This window comes from Gadus morhua, chromosome 5 (assembly GCF_902167405.1).
Source record: "Gadus morhua chromosome 5, gadMor3.0, whole genome shotgun sequence".
Classification (NCBI taxonomy): Eukaryota; Metazoa; Chordata; class Actinopteri; order Gadiformes; family Gadidae; genus Gadus; species Gadus morhua.
This window is the reverse complement of record NC_044052.1, coordinates 1,615,235-1,636,383: the sequence shown is the minus strand read 5'-3', so window position 1 is coordinate 1,636,383 and position 21,149 is coordinate 1,615,235. Positions and strand designations below refer to the sequence as shown.

At 49.1% G+C, this 21,149-nt stretch overlaps 1 protein-coding gene across 17 annotated transcripts in view; it reads right to left on the bottom strand.

The window, feature by feature from the left end:
• The window catches only part of kiaa1109 (KIAA1109 ortholog), a 148,200-nt gene that overhangs the window by 115,736 nt on the left and 11,315 nt on the right, over window positions 1–21,149 (bottom strand). For all 17 annotated transcript variants that reach the window (XM_030357501.1, XM_030357502.1, XM_030357500.1 and 14 more), the window contains exons 8-21: window positions 19,042–19,235; window positions 18,713–18,792; window positions 16,858–17,005; window positions 16,591–16,747; window positions 16,293–16,371; window positions 8,253–8,344; window positions 7,439–7,556; window positions 7,165–7,320; window positions 6,562–6,659; window positions 5,635–5,819; window positions 5,267–5,373; window positions 4,891–5,120; window positions 4,563–4,781; window positions 3,521–3,658 (exon numbers count right to left, since the gene is read on the bottom strand). In XM_030357501.1, the coding sequence (XP_030213361.1) occupies window positions 3,521–3,658; window positions 4,563–4,781; window positions 4,891–5,120; window positions 5,267–5,373; window positions 5,635–5,819; window positions 6,562–6,659; window positions 7,165–7,320; window positions 7,439–7,556; window positions 8,253–8,344; window positions 16,293–16,371; window positions 16,591–16,747; window positions 16,858–17,005; window positions 18,713–18,792; window positions 19,042–19,235 (2,001 nt within the window). The remainder of the gene's footprint in view (window positions 1–3,520; window positions 3,659–4,562; window positions 4,782–4,890; window positions 5,121–5,266; window positions 5,374–5,634; window positions 5,820–6,561; window positions 6,660–7,164; window positions 7,321–7,438; window positions 7,557–8,252; window positions 8,345–16,292; window positions 16,372–16,590; window positions 16,748–16,857; window positions 17,006–18,712; window positions 18,793–19,041; window positions 19,236–21,149) is intronic.

Genomic DNA, 21,149 nt, shown 5'->3' with positions numbered 1-21,149 from the left:
GGATGCAGTTGCTCATACGGAACACACGATGGCACACTTGTCATCGCTGGGGTTCAGGTTCAACTTGAAGAAGAGTGTACTGACCCCTTCTCAGTCAATAACTTTCATCGGGCTGTCTCTGGACTCAGTCACAATGAGGGCTCGACTAACTCCGGACAGAGTGAAGGCGATTTATGCATGTCTCACTTTGTTTCGAAGGGGAAATTATGTCACATTGAGGGATTGCCACAGACTATAGGGTCTGATGGCGTCAGCTCTGATGGGGGTTCCCCTTGGCAGGCTGTATGTGAGGGGTTTTCAACGTTGGGTGTCGAGTCTCGGTCTGGACCCACGAGTTCATGCACGCCGCCGCATATTTGTTCCAGTAGACGGCGCGCTGGCGCTTCGTCAGTGGAAGCATCCGTATTTCCTTACACAAGGCGTGCAACTTGGCACGATATGTGCGAGGAAGGTGGTTACCACCGACGCGTCTCTATGGTGGTGGGGTGCCACCCACGAAAGGTGATCGTGAACGGCCAATGGAGATCGGAACTGCACTCTGTTCACATCAATGTTCTCGAACTTATGGCAGTGTTCCTGGCGCTGAGAGATTTTCTGCCGTATGTAACAGGCGCTCATGTTCTGGTAAGGACAGAAAATACGACGGCATTGGCCTACATCAACAAGCAGGGAGGTTTGCGCTCCCCTCAACTACACAGACTGGCACACAAACTGATCCTCTGGAGCAGCGCCAATCTACTCTTACTCAGGGCAACGCATGTGCCTGGAGTGATGAACCATGGCGCGGATTTACTCTCACGGGGGATACCCTCGTTATGGAGAGTGGAAACTTCACCGGGAGGTGATGGAACTGATTCGAAACCGCTACGGTTGCCGTCAGTAGACCTTTTTGCCACCAGGGAGAACACACAATGTCCCCAGTTCTTCTCTCTGAACGATCCAGAGGCTCCGCTCGGGTTGGACGCATTGGCGCACGCGTGGCCACGCACACTCCTTTACGCATTTCCCCCGTTGGTTCTGATAACCTCCACATTAGACAGAGTAAGGAACAAGGGTCTTATTGCTATTCTGGTAGCGCCGAATTGTGAATAAAGCAAATGCTTTATTCACAAACGCTGCGACTCCCGCTGCGCAGGGATCTGTTGTCCCATGCTCGGGGGGAAATTTTTCATCCCCACCCAGAACGTTTGGCTCTCTGGGCTTGGCCCGTGAAAGGATGAATCTTACGTCATGTGGCCTGCCACAGAATGTTATAATGACCATCCAAAGCGCGAGGGCGCCTTCGACGCGTACTGTGTATGAGGCTAAGTGGCGTGTCTTTGAGGATTGGTGACTTCTACTGATGAAGTCCCCTTCCAGTGTTCTGTTGATACTGTGTTGATATTTCTACAGTCTCTCCTTGACAAGGGGAGGGCGTTTTCTACGCTGAAGGTGTATCTCGCTGCCATATCAGCGTGTCACTTGGGTATTAACGGTAAGACAGTCGGACAGCATCCCTTGGTCCGTCGTTTCCTGTATCAAAACCTCTATAACCTGGGTGGGATTTGCCACTGGTGTTGGGGGCTTTATCCCTTAAGACGGCGTTGCTCATGGCGTTAGTTTCAGCAAAACGAGTTGGTGATCTACACGCTTTATCGGTGCATTCGTCGTGAATGCAGTTTGGCTCTGGGGACTCTAAGGTGTCGCTGCGGCCGAACCCGGCGTATGTCCCTAAAGTCATGGACACATCCTAATCGTACCTTTCCATGGAGTTTAGTGCTTTCTACCCTCCACCGTTCACCTCTGCAGAACAACGGCGGCTGCATACGTTGTGTCCTGTGCGTGCTCTGGGAGCTCATGTGTCAAGGACTCCATCGTTTAGGAAAGCGGATCAATTGTTCGTCGCATGGTCTGGCCCTCACAAGGGTAAGCCTATCACAAAGCAGCGTTTATCACACTTGGTTGTTGAGGCTATAGCTTTGGCTTATTCAGCAAAAGGGCTGGAGGCGCCTGTTGGTTTGCATGCGCATTCAACAAGGGGCGTTGCCACATCGTGGGCCTTGTTTAAAGGTGTTTCGTTGCAGGAGGTGTGCGAAAACGCTTCTTGGGCTTCACCCACTACGTTCATGAGGTTTTACCGACTTGACGTTACTGCGCCTCGCTTGGCTCACGCTGTTTTGAGTGTGAACTCATGGGGAGCGCAGGACGCTCTGTCATGATTGGAATGGTCACGTATCGTTGAGGTTGGCCTGTCCGGCAATAAGGGAGTATACATATCCCATATGTGAGATACATCACGATTCCTTGAAAGAGAACTTAAGGTTACAACCTTAACCCTGGTTCTCTGATAGCATGAGTGAGGTATCTCACCGAATTGCCCTTCTTGCGGTGAGCGAGAAGAGGTTGCTGCCTTGAATGACGCTGTACGCACTGTCAGATAGTTATATAGGGGGCTGACCCGGGTGCGTCAGACGTGGCCAGCCAATCATGGCTGGCGTAGTGATAAAGTGCTTCTGAGGGATACGCAGGGAGGCGTAGCCATATGTGAGATACCTCACTCATGCCATCAGAGAACCGGGGTTACGGTTGTAACCTTAAGATATCGGCCCAATTTTACTCATCGACCGATGCCGATGTGTTAAAAAATGCCGATATATCGTGCATCCCTAAAACAAAGACAGTCAAAGTGGCTTTAGAGGATATGATGTACAAATTCAAACTTTTTTTGTGTTCACACATCTGTTTTCTCAGCAAAACAGTCCTGGTTTTAATATAAAATAATTCAGCCCAGAGGTGATCCTACACTATGGAGGGGGGGTAGCACACTTTACTAGTGGACCATTTATGCCTATTTACATGCAGGGTGTCAGACTGTTGCCCTGCAGCCTGATCTATAAACAAGAGAGTGAACGAAGTTTAGATTATTTGATACTTTTGGATAACTTGGGACGTCGTAGTTACGGCGGCAGGCGTGTGTTGCTTAGCTGTAAACTGTAAAGTGATGTGGGAAATCCTGGAGTACATTCAGATGACAGCCATGTGAAACAATGTAAAACATGCAGATTATCATAAGCGTTAACTCTTCACTTACTAACATTCCATTGATAGAACATGTTTCCCCAACCCATGAGGAATGACAATCCCATGATTAAGGCTTCATGAATATTAAGCTCTGAGCAAACACTTAGATAAACCACATGACCAGGGATTACAAACAGGTCAGATCGCCTTTGTAAACACATGACAATACAATTATAAATCCTATAAACGTGTACGACTATGAATTATATTAACTGGTCTGATATTAATCTTTAATTTACAAAATAATACAGGCTTAATAGAGTTAACGGTTTCATTTAGCAGACTATTTTATCCAAAGCGACTTGCAACCATTCACACACCAACGGGGTTGTCCGCCACACAGGGTGTGCTCGTCGGGAGCAGTCCGGGTGAGGTGTCTCACCCGGGACAACTAGCAACCTTCCGGTTACCAGTCAGCCCGCTCTACCTCCTGAGCTAGGCCGCCCTACTAGTACTTCACCTGGTAGTTGTCGCTGAGGAAGATGTGGATGGGCGACAGGATCAGTTGCAGCATGGTCTCCTTGTAGCCCTTCTTCATCTCGAAGCAGAGTCGCTCAAGGAAGCCCGACGGCCCCTCGGGGCCCTCGCTGCTGCAGGGCTGGAGGCAGACGCATGTCAGGGAGACACTACACAGCCAACATGCAGGCTGTAACCTCCGGCCCACAGGTATATGTTACCGGTACCACTATGTCCATCATGGCAGTCGATTGCATCAACTGTGGCATCACACAAAGGCTGCCGATGCGAAATATATAAACTGGTCCGAAAACAAGGAATGGTAAAAGCACTCTGCCATCGAGAGAAAGACATTCAATAGATCATCTGGAAACAGCTGGGCATGAAACACGAATTATTTTTAAATTTTTCTATAAAATATATAAACATAAATAAAGGTGTGGCGCTATGACAATGTTATATATTTTTTTGTCTTTGTATTTACTAGAGCTGTCAGTTAAACGCGTTATTAACGGCGTTAACGCAAACCAAATTTAACGGCGTTAATTTTTTTATCGCGCGATTAACGCAATTATTTTATATTAAAAAAAAAAAAACTTTTTTTTTTTTTTTTTTCTTTGGCTCAAAACAAAGAAGCAGTAGCCTGACTGCTATGTTCAAATGACATTTGTTCAAAGCAGTCGTTTAATTGCACTATAGGCTCTTTTTTTGTATCGTCCTGTTTTGATCAGTGTATATGCCAACGTTGTTATCAATAAAAAATCATTTGCACAAGGCAAGCCGATGCACTTCACCATGTTGATAAGAGAATTAAAATGAGAAGATTTATGGGACAAAAAAATCAAGGGATATTTAGCATAGAAAAATAATTTGTGATTAATCGCGATTAATTAGAGTTAACTATGACATTAATGCGATTAATCACGATTAAATATTTTAATCGCTTGACAGCTCTAGTATTTACTTAATTTTTTCAAAAGCGACAGACTTTACTCTGAATGCGATGCGTCTTGGTCTTGATACTGACGTTGTTGGACTGAGCTCACCATGGGCAGTCGACCGTGGACCTTGTAGAGGTTGATCAGCACGGTGATGTCCCAGGGCCTGAGGTGGAGGGGGTGGACGCTGGACGCCTCCCTCCTCTCCCCGTCCTCCATGCCTAGCGGGGACCAGCCCAGGCCCGAGGAGGTACAGGTGGACAGCACTGGGCTAGACACCGTTTCTTCAAAGTCTGTGTACATGTCGTCCTCGCCAAAGTAGTTCTCCTGAGCAGAAACCAAATAGAGAAGTCCGATTTCAGCCTCTGGTTGACATCGGATTTCCTTTAATACAATAACAACGATTCATAAGAGAAGAGAAGACTTGTGTTTGCACCTTAATGGCGACCAGGGCTCTGAGCAGTGGGCCGTAGAGGAGGATCTGGGAATCGGGGGACATTTCCATCTCCACGTGCAGCCGGTCAGGGGGAAGCTCAGAGGGGTCGGCGGCCGGCCGGCTGTGATTGGCTGAAGAGAAGCCGTCCGAACGCAGTGGTGCTCTGTGGGGGAGCGGGGTGTGCTCAGGGGGGCGCAGGGAGGACAGCATCGACTCTTCGATCTCCGACACTGAGCAGGGAGACGGAAGCGTTTCAAGTATCATACTGATGAACTATCTTCATTAATCAGAAATACACTGAGCCGTGATGGAAAGGTGCAATCGCTACAGCAAATACATTTAACAACAAATCAAAAATGTACTCATTAGGGCTCACATGACTGTTTGAGCTGCTCATCGAGCTTCTGTGGATAGATTGGGTGCCATGTGTAGTCAATGATCAGCAGGAAGTTGGGGACACTCCAGCAGTCCACCCAGCCACTTCTGGAAACACAAATCAGGTCGCTTCAGGTCCTGAGAATCAGAACCTGTAGCTGTTGAGTTGCCGTTATTTAAAATCAGCTGACTTTCAGAATCAGCATGATTAGTCAAACTGTTTTAATGTTCTCTGGTACCGTTTTAACAGCATCATGTAAAGCTTCAACATGAGGAAAAGTAGCTAAACATATGTTGATGCTTCTCAGTGCCTGTAAAAGTGGAGGCCATTCGAAGACAATCAGCTAAGCGTTGAACGTTTCTCCTCACTCTGCATGCGTGATGTTTCTCCATCGGGACTTTGTGTGTTTAGGTAAAGGCGCCCCTTGAGTATCTCCAGGTGGAAACTGGTCCGTTGGTAGTTTGATATTTTGGTAGTCTTTAGCCAAAGTGAGAAATGGATAGCGGCTAGGATGGCACTCTGGGAGGGACAGCCTCATGTCGGTGTCCTCGGCCTGTTGGGTCAGAGGAACGGACATAAAGATTCCCAGTTTTTATCAAAACATTCATATTCCACAGCGATGGGAAAGCGTGATTTATTTCCTAACACCAGTATTGTCCCTATGCACAGGGGCCAATGGATTGGGCTTCACATATAAATAAGTACATTCTGACAAATTTAGTTATTGTAAGTCGCTTTGGATAAAAGCGTCTGCTAAATGCCCTCAATGTAAATATAAATATTTAGATGAGATTGATTAAAGGCGATATTTGTTGATCTTATTGCCAGGAGCCTCGATTCAACCAAGGCAACATCACCCTTCTCCTGCTCACAATAATCATGTTTGGAAATATTTGTTTTTAAAGACACTATGTTTTTGTTTTTGCACTAGGCCTAAAAAAAAAAAAAGTTTGGTTCCTGTTGGTTGTCAGTTGAGGTCATGGGTAGGTAGGGAATTTATTTTATTTTTTTATTTTATTTTTTCCAGCGGCAGCGAATGATAATTAGGTTGTTTTTCATTTATAAACGAGAGAATGCGCTCATCCTTGGACAGAATGAAGAGGTGCTGTACAAAAACGTAATTATAGTTTGCATCAAAAAAAAAAAAACTTTTTTTTTTTTTTTTTTTTAAAGCTCATAAAATAATTTGGGTCGCACACAAATGGACAGGGTCGGTCGGAAACCGGAACCAAAAAACCTTTTTTCTTAGGCCCTATTAAATACTCTGCATTCAACAATGCGTTGTTGCGACTCACCCTCAGATTGAAGCGGGTGTTGCAGGTCGTTGGGACAAACTCATTGAAAGGCAAAGTGAAATCCAAGTTGAGAGTCTCCCCACAGGCAGCGAGATACACTGGAGGACAACAGAAGAGTAGAAGGAAAAACGCACTGTGTATGACATTCATAGTCATTTAGGTTTAGTTCTATCATTGCCATTATCTACAATAGCTCTACTGGAAGAATTTAATCAGTTAAAGAGCCCATATATATATGCATCCTCTAAACAAAATTATTGTATGATAGAACACAGTACATCGCCATGTTTCCTATCGTTCTATCCTGTTATAAACCCAGTACAGAGCCCTGTTTCCTACCGTTATTTCCTGTTATAAACCCAGTACAGAGCCCGGTTCCCTATTGTTATATCCTGTGATGAACCCAGTATATCGCCTTGTTTCCTACTGTTGTATCCTGTTATAAACCCTCTACATAGCCCTGTTTCCTACCGTTATACCCCGTTATAAACCCAGTACAGAGCCCTGTTTCCTACCATTCTACCCTGCTATAAACCCAGCACATAGACCTGTTTCCTACCTTTATATCCTGATATAAACCCAGTACATATGCCTGTTTCCTACCGTTCTCCTGATGCTTGGTGGAACAGTCGATCCAGTTGTGCTGGTTGGCCGCCCAGATCATCTCAAACTGGTGGAAGAGGACCTTGAACTTCCATGCGTAGGGCACAAAGGAGTATATGTCTGGGGCACTGTCGCTCGCCCAATCCTGGATGAGGTCTGAACAGAACAGCCATCGGTACAGTGATGGAAAAGTGAATTAAACATGAAAACAAATTGCATATACTTCATAAAAAGTGTTTATTGCTTATTAATACATAGTGTGGGTCAGCTTTACCAGTGAAAAAGTTTTTCTGAGCGTAGATGAAGTGATAGGTTGCCTTGTAAACCTCAATCTCACATTGCCATGACTGAGGCATGTTCCAAACTCGAGGATAGCTGGCGATCACGTGAAACTTAAAGAAATAGATCACAGAAAAAATAGATTGATTCAAACTGCATGAGAAATAAGGAACATGATGATGGGGGTTTTAGGATTCCCTGAGAGAAGCTATACACATGTTCAGTTCTACAGGGATTACATTTATTACATTTACCAGAAAAGTCTTATTTTCAGTTTCAAAAATCTAAAGGATCTCATATTATAGTCAGAAATACATAAGTTAGATACTATGTTTGTTACAAAGAATATTACCCTCCCTGCTCTTGAAGTCTTTTATTAACTTGAATATGCATGGACGGAAGTTGGTGTCGAGCAGAGATAGACTGAGAGGATGTCACTTCAAGTAGTAGGTTAGGAAAAGGAGCATTTGGAGCAATGGCTACTTCTTGTCAATTTGGCTTCTTAGACATGTTTGGCAAACATGTTTTCAACGTTTGCTAAACCGTTTGCTAAACCGTTTGCTAAATCCTGTTGTTAATCCTAGCAGGTGGATCAGTGGTAATCAGTTGTTGGTTAATGCACATTTGTTTGCTACACAGTTTGAGGACAATCAGGACCTCTTTTAGATCACTGTGCTCTTCTGTACTAACTGTAAAAGCGTTAGCCCATAGAACGTGCTGAATTAGAGAACTTGGCATGATAATTAAAAAAATGATATTCGATTAGGATTCCAGCCCATTGGACTGGTGTTGTTAACCGTTGTACTCACAGCCAGCATCTCTGCCTCCAGCAGGGTCCTGTACTGCATGCTGCTGGTGGTGTCGACATGAAGCAACTGACCCTTAATGGTAGGAGAATAACCTGAGGGCAGGAGGAAAAACAAGAGATTTGAGTCAATGTTTAGGATTCTGACCTTCGATGCTGAAGATTAAGGGTCTGATGGTACACAAGGATGTCGGCTCGCATGCTATCAAAACAAACTACCAAACATTCCTACTGACAATCTACGGCTTGAAAGAAAGTATGCCATGTGGAAGTTATTCTTAAGCGTTGCAACACTTCTAGTGCCAAAAGCATTGGTCAAACAACCAATCCAATCTCTTAAGAGTTTTAGGGAATTTAAGGATTAACCTGGTTTCTCAATAATTGGGGTACTGCATTTACCTGGCTGACCATGACTACATTTTCTGGCCGCCCTATTGTTTTCAACGAGGCAGAAACTCTGAGGTGGTGTTTGTGCAGCCTATGAAGCGAAGGCCAAGCAAGGAAACCTTTTTTACAAAGCACTTTTCATTCATGAGGCAGACTCAAAGTGCTTCACATTGAAATATAGTCATACAATAAAATGAAATAATAAAATAAAATAAATAGGTAAGAAAACAAAGGCTAAGCAAAGTTAAAAAGAAAGTGCAATGTATTTAAGATTGAGCAGAAAGCTAAAGCAAACATAAAAGTCTTCAGTCTTGTTTTTAAAGGTAGTCAGAGTTGGGGCAACTCTTAAATCATCAGGGAGTTTATTCAAGCTAATTGTTGCATACTAACTAAATCATGCTTTCCAATGTTTCGTGTTTACTCTGGGGATAATTAACAGATTGGTCTCAGAAGATCTTATTGGTCTAAATGGCTTATTAAGTGGAATCATGTAAGTTATATACTCCGGCCCTAAACCATGTAGAGATTTATAGGTGAGCAGCATGATTGTAAAATCAATTCTCTGACTTACAGGGAGCCAATGTTACGATTTAAGAATTGGTATTATATGTTCAAATGTATTGGTCTTTGTTCGAACTCTATCAGCAGCGTTCTGAACAAGCTGTCGTTTCCTAAAGAGTTTTCTTTGGAGACCTGTAAGGGGAGAATTGCAGTAATCAAGCTTAATAGTGATGAAGGCGTGTACAAGTTCTTGTAAGTCCTGGGTGGACATGAGCCCTCTAAGTCTTGCAATGTTTTTAAGATGATATGCAGATTTTGTAACTGAAATGATAATAATAATAAAAAAGGTACACAATAGTCATTAAAAAGTAACAACAATAAGATAGAGAAAAATAAATAATAATCATAACAATAGTAGGATACATAGTAATTGGCATCAAGTGGAATAGGCCGTTTTGAACAGATGTTTTTTGTGATTTGAAATGGGGAAATGAATCGATGTTTCTGAGTTGGGTTGGTAATGAAATCCAAAGACGGGGAGCAGAGTGGCTGAATGCTCTGTTCCCCAGAGCATTCTCTTGGTAAGACGGGCAGAGGGGACAGACAGGTGTATGGAGGAAGAGGATTTGAGGGAGTGGACGAGGTCAGACAGATATAGGGGGGCGAGGTTGTGGATAGCCTTGAATTTTGACAGGAGGACTTTGAATTGGATACGGAACTGAACCAGGAGCCAGAGGAGCTGTTGGAGGACAGTGGTAATGTGGTGGATGGGGGGGGGTTCATGTTATAATGTGGGAAGCAGAATTCTGGACCAGTTGAAATTTATGGAGGGATTTGAGGAGGAGAGAGTTAGTATAGTAGTGAAGGTGTAAAGGTGTAAAGTAGTAAAGTAAAGGTGGATTTGGTACCTATGAGGAGAACCTCGGTTTTGCTACTGTTTCATTTGAGGAAGTTAAGGGTGCCCAGATTTTTATTTCAGAGTGTGGCATCCCGCCCCTGAAGCCTCGGCCTGAACGGGCCCGCGGAACCGTGAAGGACGGGGTGTACCACCCCCACCCACCAGCCGGCGACGGAGAGCACCGGGTCCTTCCCCCCAATCAGCGGGATGGGGGACACCTGGCGGCGGGGAGGAGAAAGGCCCGGAGCCACTACAAGAGAGGCAGAGACAAGCATGGACGGGAGAGGCAGAGAGACGCATGGACTGCAGAGGCTTGAGGCTCACGGAGACCCAAGCGCACCCTTATCCTCTTTGCTTATTGAAATAAACGCCGAAAGTCGGCTTAAACCATCCGTTGCCACGTGTTTCACTGAATCCCGGCGCATTCTTCATTCCCGGATACCACATATGGTGGAGAATGCAGGCATCTTGAGCGTTCCCACTACTACTACCCCACCATGCAGAACCCGGACGGAGCCGCGGCGCTGGCTGCCCAGCAACACCAGCGGGAGACCACCGAGAGCCTCGCCCTGCTCCGCGAAGCTTTTCTGCGGCTGACTCAGCACGCCGTCCGTGCTGCGCCGACCGCCGCCCCGACCAGCCGCCTCACGAAGCTGGGACCGGAAGATGACGTGGAGGCTTACCTCGAGGTCTTCGAGCGGACCGCACAGAGGGAAGGCTGGCCAGAGGAGCAGTGGGCGCACATTGTGGCGCCGTTCCTCACCGGACCCGCCCAGCAGGCGAGCCAGGACCTGCCGGCGGACGTCGCCCGCCAGTACCCGGCGCTCAAAAAGGCCATACTGGCCTACTACGGCCACAACCTCGCGGCGCGCGCGCAACGCGCGCAGGATTGGCGGTTTGACGCGCAGGGAGCTGTGCGCACCCAGATCGCCCAGCACAGCCGGCTGGTGAAGCGGTGGCTGACAGCGGGAGAGGGCCCCAGCCCGATCGACCGGGTGATCATTGACCACACCCTGTGGCGACTCCCGCCGGACGCCCGCCGCGTGCTGGCCCACCATCACCCTGCCACCGTGGACGACCTGGTCCTCCAGCTGGAGAACTGGCAGGTGGCCCAGCTCCTGAACGCCGGGTCCGCCCCAGCCCCACGGCGCGCCGTGACCGGCCAAGCCCCGAGGGGGCCCCCCAGCGGCAACCCGGCTCCCGGCGTCACCCCACTGAGCGGAGTACCGGAGAACCGGGAGGTGCGGCGCTGCTTCGGGTGCGGCCAGTACGGCCACATCGCTCGCTACTGCCCGAGGGGACGTGATGTGTCGATGCCGTCAGCGTACGCGGACCCGGGGGCGGACCACACGTGCATGTTGGCGACCTGCTGGACGCAGGGAACATCTGGGAGTCCGACCATCCCGGCGCGGGTAATGAACCAGGACACGCAGGCCCTCTTGGACACCGGCAGTGCGGTTACCCTCCTTCGCCCCGACCTGGCGGGCGGGAAGGCCGGGGATCCGATGGAGGTGGCCTGCGTCCACGGGGACATCCGGACATACCCCACATGCCACGTGGTAGTCCGCACCACCCATGGGGTATTCACGATCCGGGCGGGGATTGTCCCCCACCTACCGGTCCCCGTGTTAATCGGAAGGGACTGCCCGATTTTCCACCGGCTGTGGGACCCGACGCGGGAGCTACGGAGCTGGAGAGGCCCTCCCCGCAGAGGGGCGCGGGGGGTTCGGCAGGCCTACGGGGCCACCCGGCGCCCATCGTCCCCGGGGGAGCTGACGGCGGAGGACGAGGGATCGGAGGGGAACGGACCTTCCCCACCGGGGACCCCGGCGCGCACGGCGAGAGGACCCGTCCGGAGCGAGACACCGGAACCTACCCCCGACACCCCGGAGACCCTCACAGCCTCCGAGCAACCAGACCCACCGGAAGACCCGGAGAGCTCCCCCCTTACTGAGTTCTCGGACTTCTTACCAGAGGGGGGGGAAGGCTCGTCCCGACCCGGCCAGTTCGCCACCGCACAGCTCCAGGATGAGGCCCTCAAGCACGCCTGGAGCCACGTCCTGGTTCATGACGGGCAGGCCCGAGACTCGGTGAGTCACACACCACACCCGCACTTCAGCACCAGGGGGGGTCTGTTGTATCGAGTAGCCTCCGGGGAGGGGGGAGTGAGGGAACAGCTAGTGGTGCCCCGTTCCTACGTCAGTAAAGTGCTTTTTATGGCCCACACCCACCTCCTGGGGGCCCACCTGGGCATGGACAAGACCCGGGAGCGGGTCCTAGCCAGGTTCTATTGGCCGGGGGTCAAGCGGGATGTTGAGCGCCACTGCCAGGGATGCCCCGAGTGCCAGCGGGTAGCCCCCCGGGCCATCGCTAGACACCCCCTCATTCCCATGCCCATCATCGAGACCCCCTTCGAGCGTTTGGCCTTAGACATCGTGGGCCCCCTTCCCAAGACCAGCCGGGGCCACCGCTATATCCTGGTGCTAGTTGACTACGCCACCCGGTACCCCGAGGCCCTTCCCCTGCGCGCCGCCACCACCAAGGCGGTCGCCCGTGAACTTATGCTCCTCTTCAGCCGGGTGGGGATAGCAAAGGAGGTGCTCACCGATCAGGGGTCGTGCTTCATGTCACGGGTGATGAAGGAGGTCCTCAGGCTCCTGCAGGTGAAGCAGCTCCGGACCTCGGTGTACCACCCCCAGACGGACGGCCTGGTCGAGCGGTTCAACAAGACCCTTAAGCAGATGCTTAAGAAGACCATGCAGGCCGACGGGAAAAATTGGGACCAACTACTACCCCACGTACTGTTCGCGGTACGGGAGGTCCCCCAGGCGTCCACCGGGTTCTCCCCCTTCGAGCTGCAGTACGGGCGGAGGCCCCGCGGGATCCTGGACATCGCCAAGGAGGCCTGGGAGAGCCAGCCGTCCCCCCACCGCACCACCGTGGACCACGTGGAGCAGGTGCGTGACCGCATGGCCCGGGTGTGGCCCATCGTCCGGAGGCACCTCCAGCAAGCGCAGCAGGCCCAGGCGAGGGTCTATAATCGAGGAGCCCAGCTGAGGACCTTTCAGCCAGGGGAACTGGTCCTGGTCCTGGTCCCCACGGCGGAGTGCCGGTTCCTGGCAAAGTGGCAGGGACCCTACGAGGTGGTGGAACGCGTGGGCGAGGTGAACTACCGGGTCCGCCAGCCAGGGAGGCGGAAGCCGACGCAGCTATATCATATCAATCTCCTGAAGCAGTGGAGGGGTGGGGAGCCGACACCCGCCGACCCCGCTCCCTTGTCCCTGGCGGCCCGGCAGGAGATCCCGGAGGTCCCGGTGGGGGAGGACCTCAGCCCGGCCCAGAGACACGACCTGGACGAGATCGTCCTCCAGCATCGGGACGTGTTCTCCGACCTGCCGGGGAGGACTGCCGCCACCCACCACGACATCCGGACGGCACCAGGCATAAGGGTAAGGGTTCCGCCCTACAGGATCCCAGAGGCCCGGAGGGAGGCCATACGGGCCGAGGTGCGCCGAATGCTGCAGCTCGGCGTGATAGAGGAGTCACGCAGCGCCTGGTGCAGCCCGGTGGTCCTGGTGCCCAAGCCGGATGGAACCTTTAGGTTCTGTAATGACTTCAGGCGGCTGAACGAGGCATCGGAGTTCGACGCCTACCCCATGCCCCGGGTCGACGAACTTATCGAGCGCCTGGGTCCGGCACGGTACCTGTCGACCCTGGACCTGACCAAGGGGTACTGGCAGGTGCCGTTGACCCGGGCGGCCCGGGAAAAGACGGCGTTCTCCACCCCGGGGGGACTGTACCAGTACACCGTCCTCCCCTTCGGGGTACACGGCGCCCCAGCCACATTCCAGCGGATGATGGACCAGCTCCTGAGGCCCCACCAGGATTACGCGGCGGCATACATCGATGACATCATCATCTACAGCCCCAGCTGGGATATCCACGTCCGCCAGCTAAGGGCCGTGCTGGGAGAGCTGCGCAAGGCGGGCCTCACCGCTAACCCGGCCAAATGTCGCCTCGGGAGAGAGGAGACGACGTACCTGGGGTACCGGGTCGGGAGAGGGACAGTGCGGCCGCAGGAAGGCAAGGTAGCCGCCATACGGGCCTGGCCGCAACCCGGGACTAAGAAGCAGGTAAAGGCGTTCTTGGGGCTGGTGGGCTACTATCAGCGCTTCATTCCCGGGTACGCCACCCTGGCCAGCCCCATGAACGACCTAACCCGTAAGGCCTTACCAGACCGGGTTACCTGGTCAGAGGCGGCGGACCGGGCGTTCAAGACGCTCCGGGAGGCTCTGTGCTCAGAACCGGTACTAATCACACCTGACTTTAACCTCCCTGTGATTGTTCACACAGACGCCTCGGAGGTGGGACTTGGGGGGGTCTTGTCCCAGGTCCGGGCCGGAGAGGAGCACCCAATAACCTACGTCAGCCGGAAGCTCCTCCCCAACGAGCGCAATTACTCCACCGTAGAGAAGGAGGCCCTGGCCATTAAATGGTGCCTGGAGAAGTTGCGCTACTACCTCCTGGGGAGGGAGTTCACCTTGGTCACCGACCACGCCCCCCTGAAGTGGATGGCGGGGGCCAAGAACACAAACGCCCGGGTGACACGGTGGTTCCTGGCTCTCCAGGATTTCCGGTTCCGGGTGGACCACCGACCGGGCCGGGAGCATGCCAACGCCGACGCCCTGTCACGTCGGGATGCCTGTCTGGGCGGGTTCCCCGGAGACCAGGGGCTTGAGCAAACGGGGGGGGAGTGTGGCATCCCGCCCCTGAAGCCTCGGCCTGAACGGGCCCGCGGAACCGTGAAGGACGGGGTGTACCACCCCCACCCACCAGCCGGCGACGGAGAGCACCGGGTCCTTCCCCCCAATCAGCGGGATGGGGGACACCTGGCGGCGGGGAGGAGAAAGGCCCGGAGCCACTACAAGAGAGGCAGAGACAAGCATGGACGGGAGAGGCAGAGAGACGCATGGACTGCAGAGGCTTGAGGCTCACGGAGACCCAAGCGCACCCTTATCCTCTTTGCTTATTGAAATAAACGCCGAAAGTCGGCTTAAACCATCCGTTGCCACGTGTTTCACTGAATCCCGGCGCATTCTTCATTCCCGGATACCACAAGAGATACAATCCGTGAGGGAGATGGGCGGTAGAGTAGGGGAGGGTTTAGTGGTGAGGTAGAGCTGGGTGTCATCAGCATAACAGTGGAAGTGAATGTTAAAAAAATGTCAATCAACTATAAAGATATTACCGAGGGGAAGGAGGTAGATGATGAAGAGCCCTGGGGCACACCTGAAATGACGGATGAGGGGATGGATTTAAAGTCTTCAGTTAAAAAGTCTGAGTGTGGCCAGATAGGTAAGATGTGAACCAGTCTAAGGGGGTGTGGGTGATGCCAATGGAAGCTAGCTTGTTGAGGAGGGTGGTGTGACAGAGCGTGTCAAAGGCTGCACTCAGGTCGAGGAGGATGAGGATGGCGAGTCCAGAATCAGCTGCCATTAGGAGGTTGTCAGTTATTTTGATGAGCGCTGTTTCAGTGCAATGGAGTGGGAGGAAACCGGACTGGAACTGTTCATACAGGTTATTTTGGGATAGGTGATGTGACTGTCGAAGTGTAAATATGAATTCATGACGACCCATGATGAGTTCTGGCTTTGATTGAAGTTTTGAGGGACAACGTTGATTTGTGCCGGAGTCATAAAGGCATTTAGCGTAGTCTACCTTGTTCCAGTTTACAATTTGTCTAACCATCACATCAAACGACCCAACGCAGACTATTAAAATGTTACGTTTTATAGCACCCTTATAATTGTATGCTTAAATCAACGAATAGCTTCTAAACAAACAAAGGGTGGGAACTAGGGATGTCCCGATCCGATCCACGGCATCGGTATCGCTCCGATATTAGCCCTATTACACTGGATCGGATATCAGAGGGGAGAAAGAAATGTGATCCGATCTGCACAGCGTGTCACGTCATAGCAACATTTAGCCATCAATTACGCACACACATGGGACCTACCGCATAAGAGCCAAAAAAATAGTTAAAAATCAATGGTCAATTACAACTATCCACCAAGTTAAAGATGATAAACAACCCCTTTGAACATTATTTTACAGGCCAAAACCAGATATTAACCTGTTAGGCTTTGCCAGGAGCTACTTTTATCAAGTAAACAGGAATAAATGCATAATAACTCTCGGGCATTGTTACAGTTGCAAATATCTTTATCTAAAATGCAATGTTTTATCGTCGGTTACCTTCCTCTCCTACGGTCATGGGGATATTGACCTCCAGGTAGGAGCCCGCACCAACGTTGACATGAATGGCATTGGTCTCCTGTCAACAGCACAGGGGGGAGAGGGGATAGAGACAATAGGTGGACCCTTTACCAAGTATACTACCAACATAAGCAATCAGGAATTAACTGTTAATACTAACGAAATATATCAAAGATAATTACAAAACTGAGATAACTCAACAGAACCAGGGGTCGGAAAAACAGATATGGATTACTTTGTAAAGCAGAACATAAAGAGGTTGGTCATGTGTGTGTACCCTGTTCTTGGTGAAGAGCAGGTCGATGGTGGCGTTGTCGATGATGTTCATGCGCAGCTCGAAGGCCAGGATCTGCCGTAGTTTCCCCGGTTGGGATTCCTCTGTCACCTTCATGGCCTGGTAGTCCGCCGGAAGAAAGAACTTCCACAGAGCATCTCTGTGGTGGGAGAAGTGTTCAAAGATCAGACTTCTTTCAGGGTGGTTTTGTCTTGACCCCACAAGTACCTGATGATCCCGTTTGCTACATTTACTTCACAACTTGTGTACCTTTGGCGGTCGGCCCAGGGTCCGTAATTGAAGTCGGTTCCTTTGCCGCAGACGATGTCCAGGCCCCGGCAGGGCGGCAGGTCCTGCAGCTTGTCCTCCACGCCGCCCACCTCCACCTCACCGCCGTCCTGCTCCTCAGGAACCAGACCTTCATCCACAGACACAGTGTGGACATTCAGGGCTCAACACCTATAGGGATGCTTTACTGTGCTTTACTTTCCTGAACATGGTTATGTTACGATTAGTTCCAAGAAATCTGGCTTTAGATTAATAAAACTATGTCTGATGAGCTAAAATCTGGTTAAATGCACGCTTCACTTTTCTTTGCTTCATATTTATTTTGATAACCGATCATGGTCATGGAGGCGGGATCTTTAAGCCACGTTCTTTTAGAAAGTGTTTGTTAAGGTCGAAAATAACCACCGTGAACGGGCCCCTGTAGAATCACACTCATAAGAAACTTGCCTGATTCAATTTCTCTATGGTAGAACGTAACAATGGAGGAAAACCAAGACTCTGCCCCCTTCAGTACCGAGATGACCAGGCGGCCCTACACAGGGTCCCACGGCGGCCAAATTACCAGGCAGGCATACACCCTACAGGGTCCCACAGAGCGCAGCACCAGGTCAATAACACAGCAACAACAACAACCCTGCTGCCGTTGGGTAGACGCCTACGAAGCCTTAACTCAAGGACTGAGAGACTTAAGAGAAGTTTTTATCCACAGGCAGTGAGACACTTGAATTCAAATTTTTAATTCAACACCTTATTTTTAAATTTGATTTTATTTACATTTTTTATTTTATCTATGTAAATTAACTAATTTATTTTATTTTATATTTTTATTTATTTTTGCACAGTGTGGAGCATTGACCCTTTAACATTTCACTTCAATTTATTGTATGTGACAAATAAAAACACTTGAACTTGAACTTGAACTTGAACACTGGCCAACCATTCAGGTTCAGGGGCGAACCGGATCATCATAACATTCATCCACATAAACTGTTACAATGGCTCTGGCCCTGAAGGCCGGGAGAGCAGCTTCTACCCCAAGGAGAGGAGCTTCTCCCCCAGGAGAGGAAAAGAGTTTCTACCACCAGGAGAGGAGAGGAGAGGAGAGGAGCTTCTAGCCTCAGGAGAGGAGAGGAGCCTCTAGCCTCAGGAGACGAGAGGAGCCTCTAGCCTCAGGAGACGAGAGGAGCCTCTAGCCTCAGGAGACGAGAGGAGCCTCTAGCTTCAGGACAGGAGAGGAGAGGAGCCTCTAGCTTCAGGACAGGAGAGGAGAGGAGCCTCTAGCTTCAGGACAGGAGAGGAGAGGAGCCTCTAGCTTCAGGACAGGAGAGGAGAGGAGCCTCTAGCTTCAGGACAGGAGTTGAGAGGAGCCTCTAGCCTCAGGAGAGGAGAGGAGCCTCTAGCCTCAGGAGAGGATAGGAGCCTCTAGCCTCAGGAGAGGAGAGGAGAGGAGCCTCTAGCCTCAGGAGAGGAGAGGAGAGGAGCCTCTAGCCTCAGGAGAGGAGTGGAGCCTCTAGCCTCAGGACAGGAGAGGAGCCTCTAGCCTCAGGACAGGAGAGGAGCCTCTAGCCTCAGGACAGGAGAGGAGCTTCTAGCCTCAGGACAGGAGAGGAGCCTCTAGCCTCAGGACAGGAGAGGAGCCTCTAGCCTCAGGACAGGAGAGGAGCTTCTAGGCTCAGACCATGCGTACCTTGAACCCGTTAATGACTACACCTGACAACACACACCCATACTTCAGTCTACAGCTCATCCCGTATTGACACTTTGCAAGAAAAAAGTGTGGACCAAGGAAATAATGGAAAATGTACGTCTGTATTAAAGTGTGTGTGCGTGCGTGTACCTGGTTCATCTTGGTAGTAGTATATATCAACATCATTGGACTGCATCACAACAAAGCCTTCTCCCATCAGTCTCGGAGGTCTAAGATACACATTTCAACACTGAAATGGTTAAGTTATTCAATATTTTTTGATTTGTTACTCATTCAATCTTTGGCTGACAATTTTATCTATACATCTATGATCTATCCTATATCTATGTATCTATATATCTATATATCTATATATCTATATATCTATATATATATATATATATATATATATATATATATATATATAAAACCTGGTAAATACAAACAAATAATGGCTCTAAATTCAACCATGTCCTCACTCGTCGTTCTGCATGCCCACGTAACGAGGGCTGGGCACCAGCATCACGCGGACGTTCTCCAGCGAGCCCTTCAGGATGTGCATGAAGCGGTCCCGGTGGCTGGAGGGCGGCTTGGTGGCGTAGGTCAGGAAGGCGTCCTCGAAGTTCACACACAAGGTCTGGGGAAGGTGGTGGTTCCCAAAGGCCAAGCGACCCTATAACACACACACACACACACACACACACACACACACACACACACACACACACACACACACACACACACACACACACACACACACACACACACACACACACACACACACTATACTTGCAGCAGAGAAGAGCTGTGATTGTGTACAATCGACATGTCTGTACAATCGACATGTACAATCGAGTGCTGCCATTTTTAGTGGTCCTATGAAAAACGTAGGAACCCTATTGTAATCGTTAGTATTATTACTAGAGTTTCCGAGCGCTCAACCTCTAGTTGTAATTAAACCCATAGCAATAATAACATTTACAATTTTCGTTCACCTATAACGTAATAGAGCAGCACAATAATTGTCTGCTTATGTAATGAAGCAAGCGCAATATTTTTTTCCTTATAAGACGTTTTCCCACATGTTTTTGCATTTCAACATCAGGATTTTCGACCATGAGGTTTAGGGGGGTCGGCTTGCAAGGGGCGGGATATGACATAGAGTCCAAGTTTGCAAGAGGCGTGATAAATGCGGCCGCTGTCAGTCATCCTAAATGTTGCTGCAACGAAGCATCATATATTTCGTTAAATCCACAACATTGATCGATGAAAGATTGCAGCATGAGTTAGAGACAAATAGAAGAAACGACCAAGAAGAAAGGTGTTGCGAACGAGAAAGAGAAGGAGAGCGTATTTTTTTGCTTCATTTCACATATAACAAACACTGGGACAAATGTTGTTGATTTTTGTGTTTAACTGAGAAAACAGGGAGAGAGAGAACGGGACCCTATGAAATTTAGCTAACTGGTCAATACTAACAATAATAAAAAAAAATCTATATACGCTTGTTGCTGTGAACTCATGTATTGTAATTTATTTCATGTGTACTTTTAGGGTTATGATAAGACCTATCTTTTAGTGTTCACCATCATTGAGATGGTTAGATGTCAATGCAAAAGAGACTGTTCTGCTGCCAGATGTTCTTGCAGAAAAAAAAAAACTTACGCTGCACCGATCTTTGCCAGTGCGGCAATGAGTGTCGGAATGATGAGGACACACAGAAGTATGAAACTGATTACGATGATAGTGATGATGTGGAAAGACTCCTTGATTGCCTTAAACATTAAACACACTTCTGTCATGAGGAGCATGTTGGCTCTTAATGGACATTAACATAGTGGAACGTTCATGATTGATCACTTGTTAAAAACATTCAATAAAACTATTTCAGTCAATTAAGTTTTAGGTTGAATCTAGCTTATTTATTTTTTTACCATTGGATTCATTGGCCCGGAAAATGGTAGTTAACTGTCAAAATAAAAGCTTTAGGTTATTTAGCAGCTGATATATCGACGAAAACCTTTTTCACTGCAGCAATTTTTGTAAAATCCAAGATGGCGGCCATATAGGACTCGAGCCAAATGGAAACATTGTTTTTCTGATTGCTTATACTATAAGGTTTCCAAAAGTGTATAGTTTTCATACTTTCCACAAAAAGCCAACAGAAGTTCAAATCCAACCATAATGAACCTGACGTAAAATATGGCTACTAAGAGGAGATTCCATATTATACAGATGACAAATTTGAAGACTATATCTCTAAAAAAATAAAACATACATTTGAAGTTGTCCTCTCTGAACCGCGGCTTCTCTAAAACACAGGCTGGGCCTTAAAGCTGTACACATGTAATTTCGCAAACGTCCGTTTCAGAGTGGATTTTAACACAGTATGCTTCAGAAACATGGTTGGTGAAGTTTAGGTATGTTATCTTTCGGTAAACCTGTTTTTAAGGCATACCAATGCCATATTGCCATACCGACCAACCTCAACATACCTCCACGTACGGAAGACTTCTATTCCTCAAATTATACTCTAATCTGCCCGTGGCAGATTAGAGTATAATTTGAGTATAATTTAATACCACTA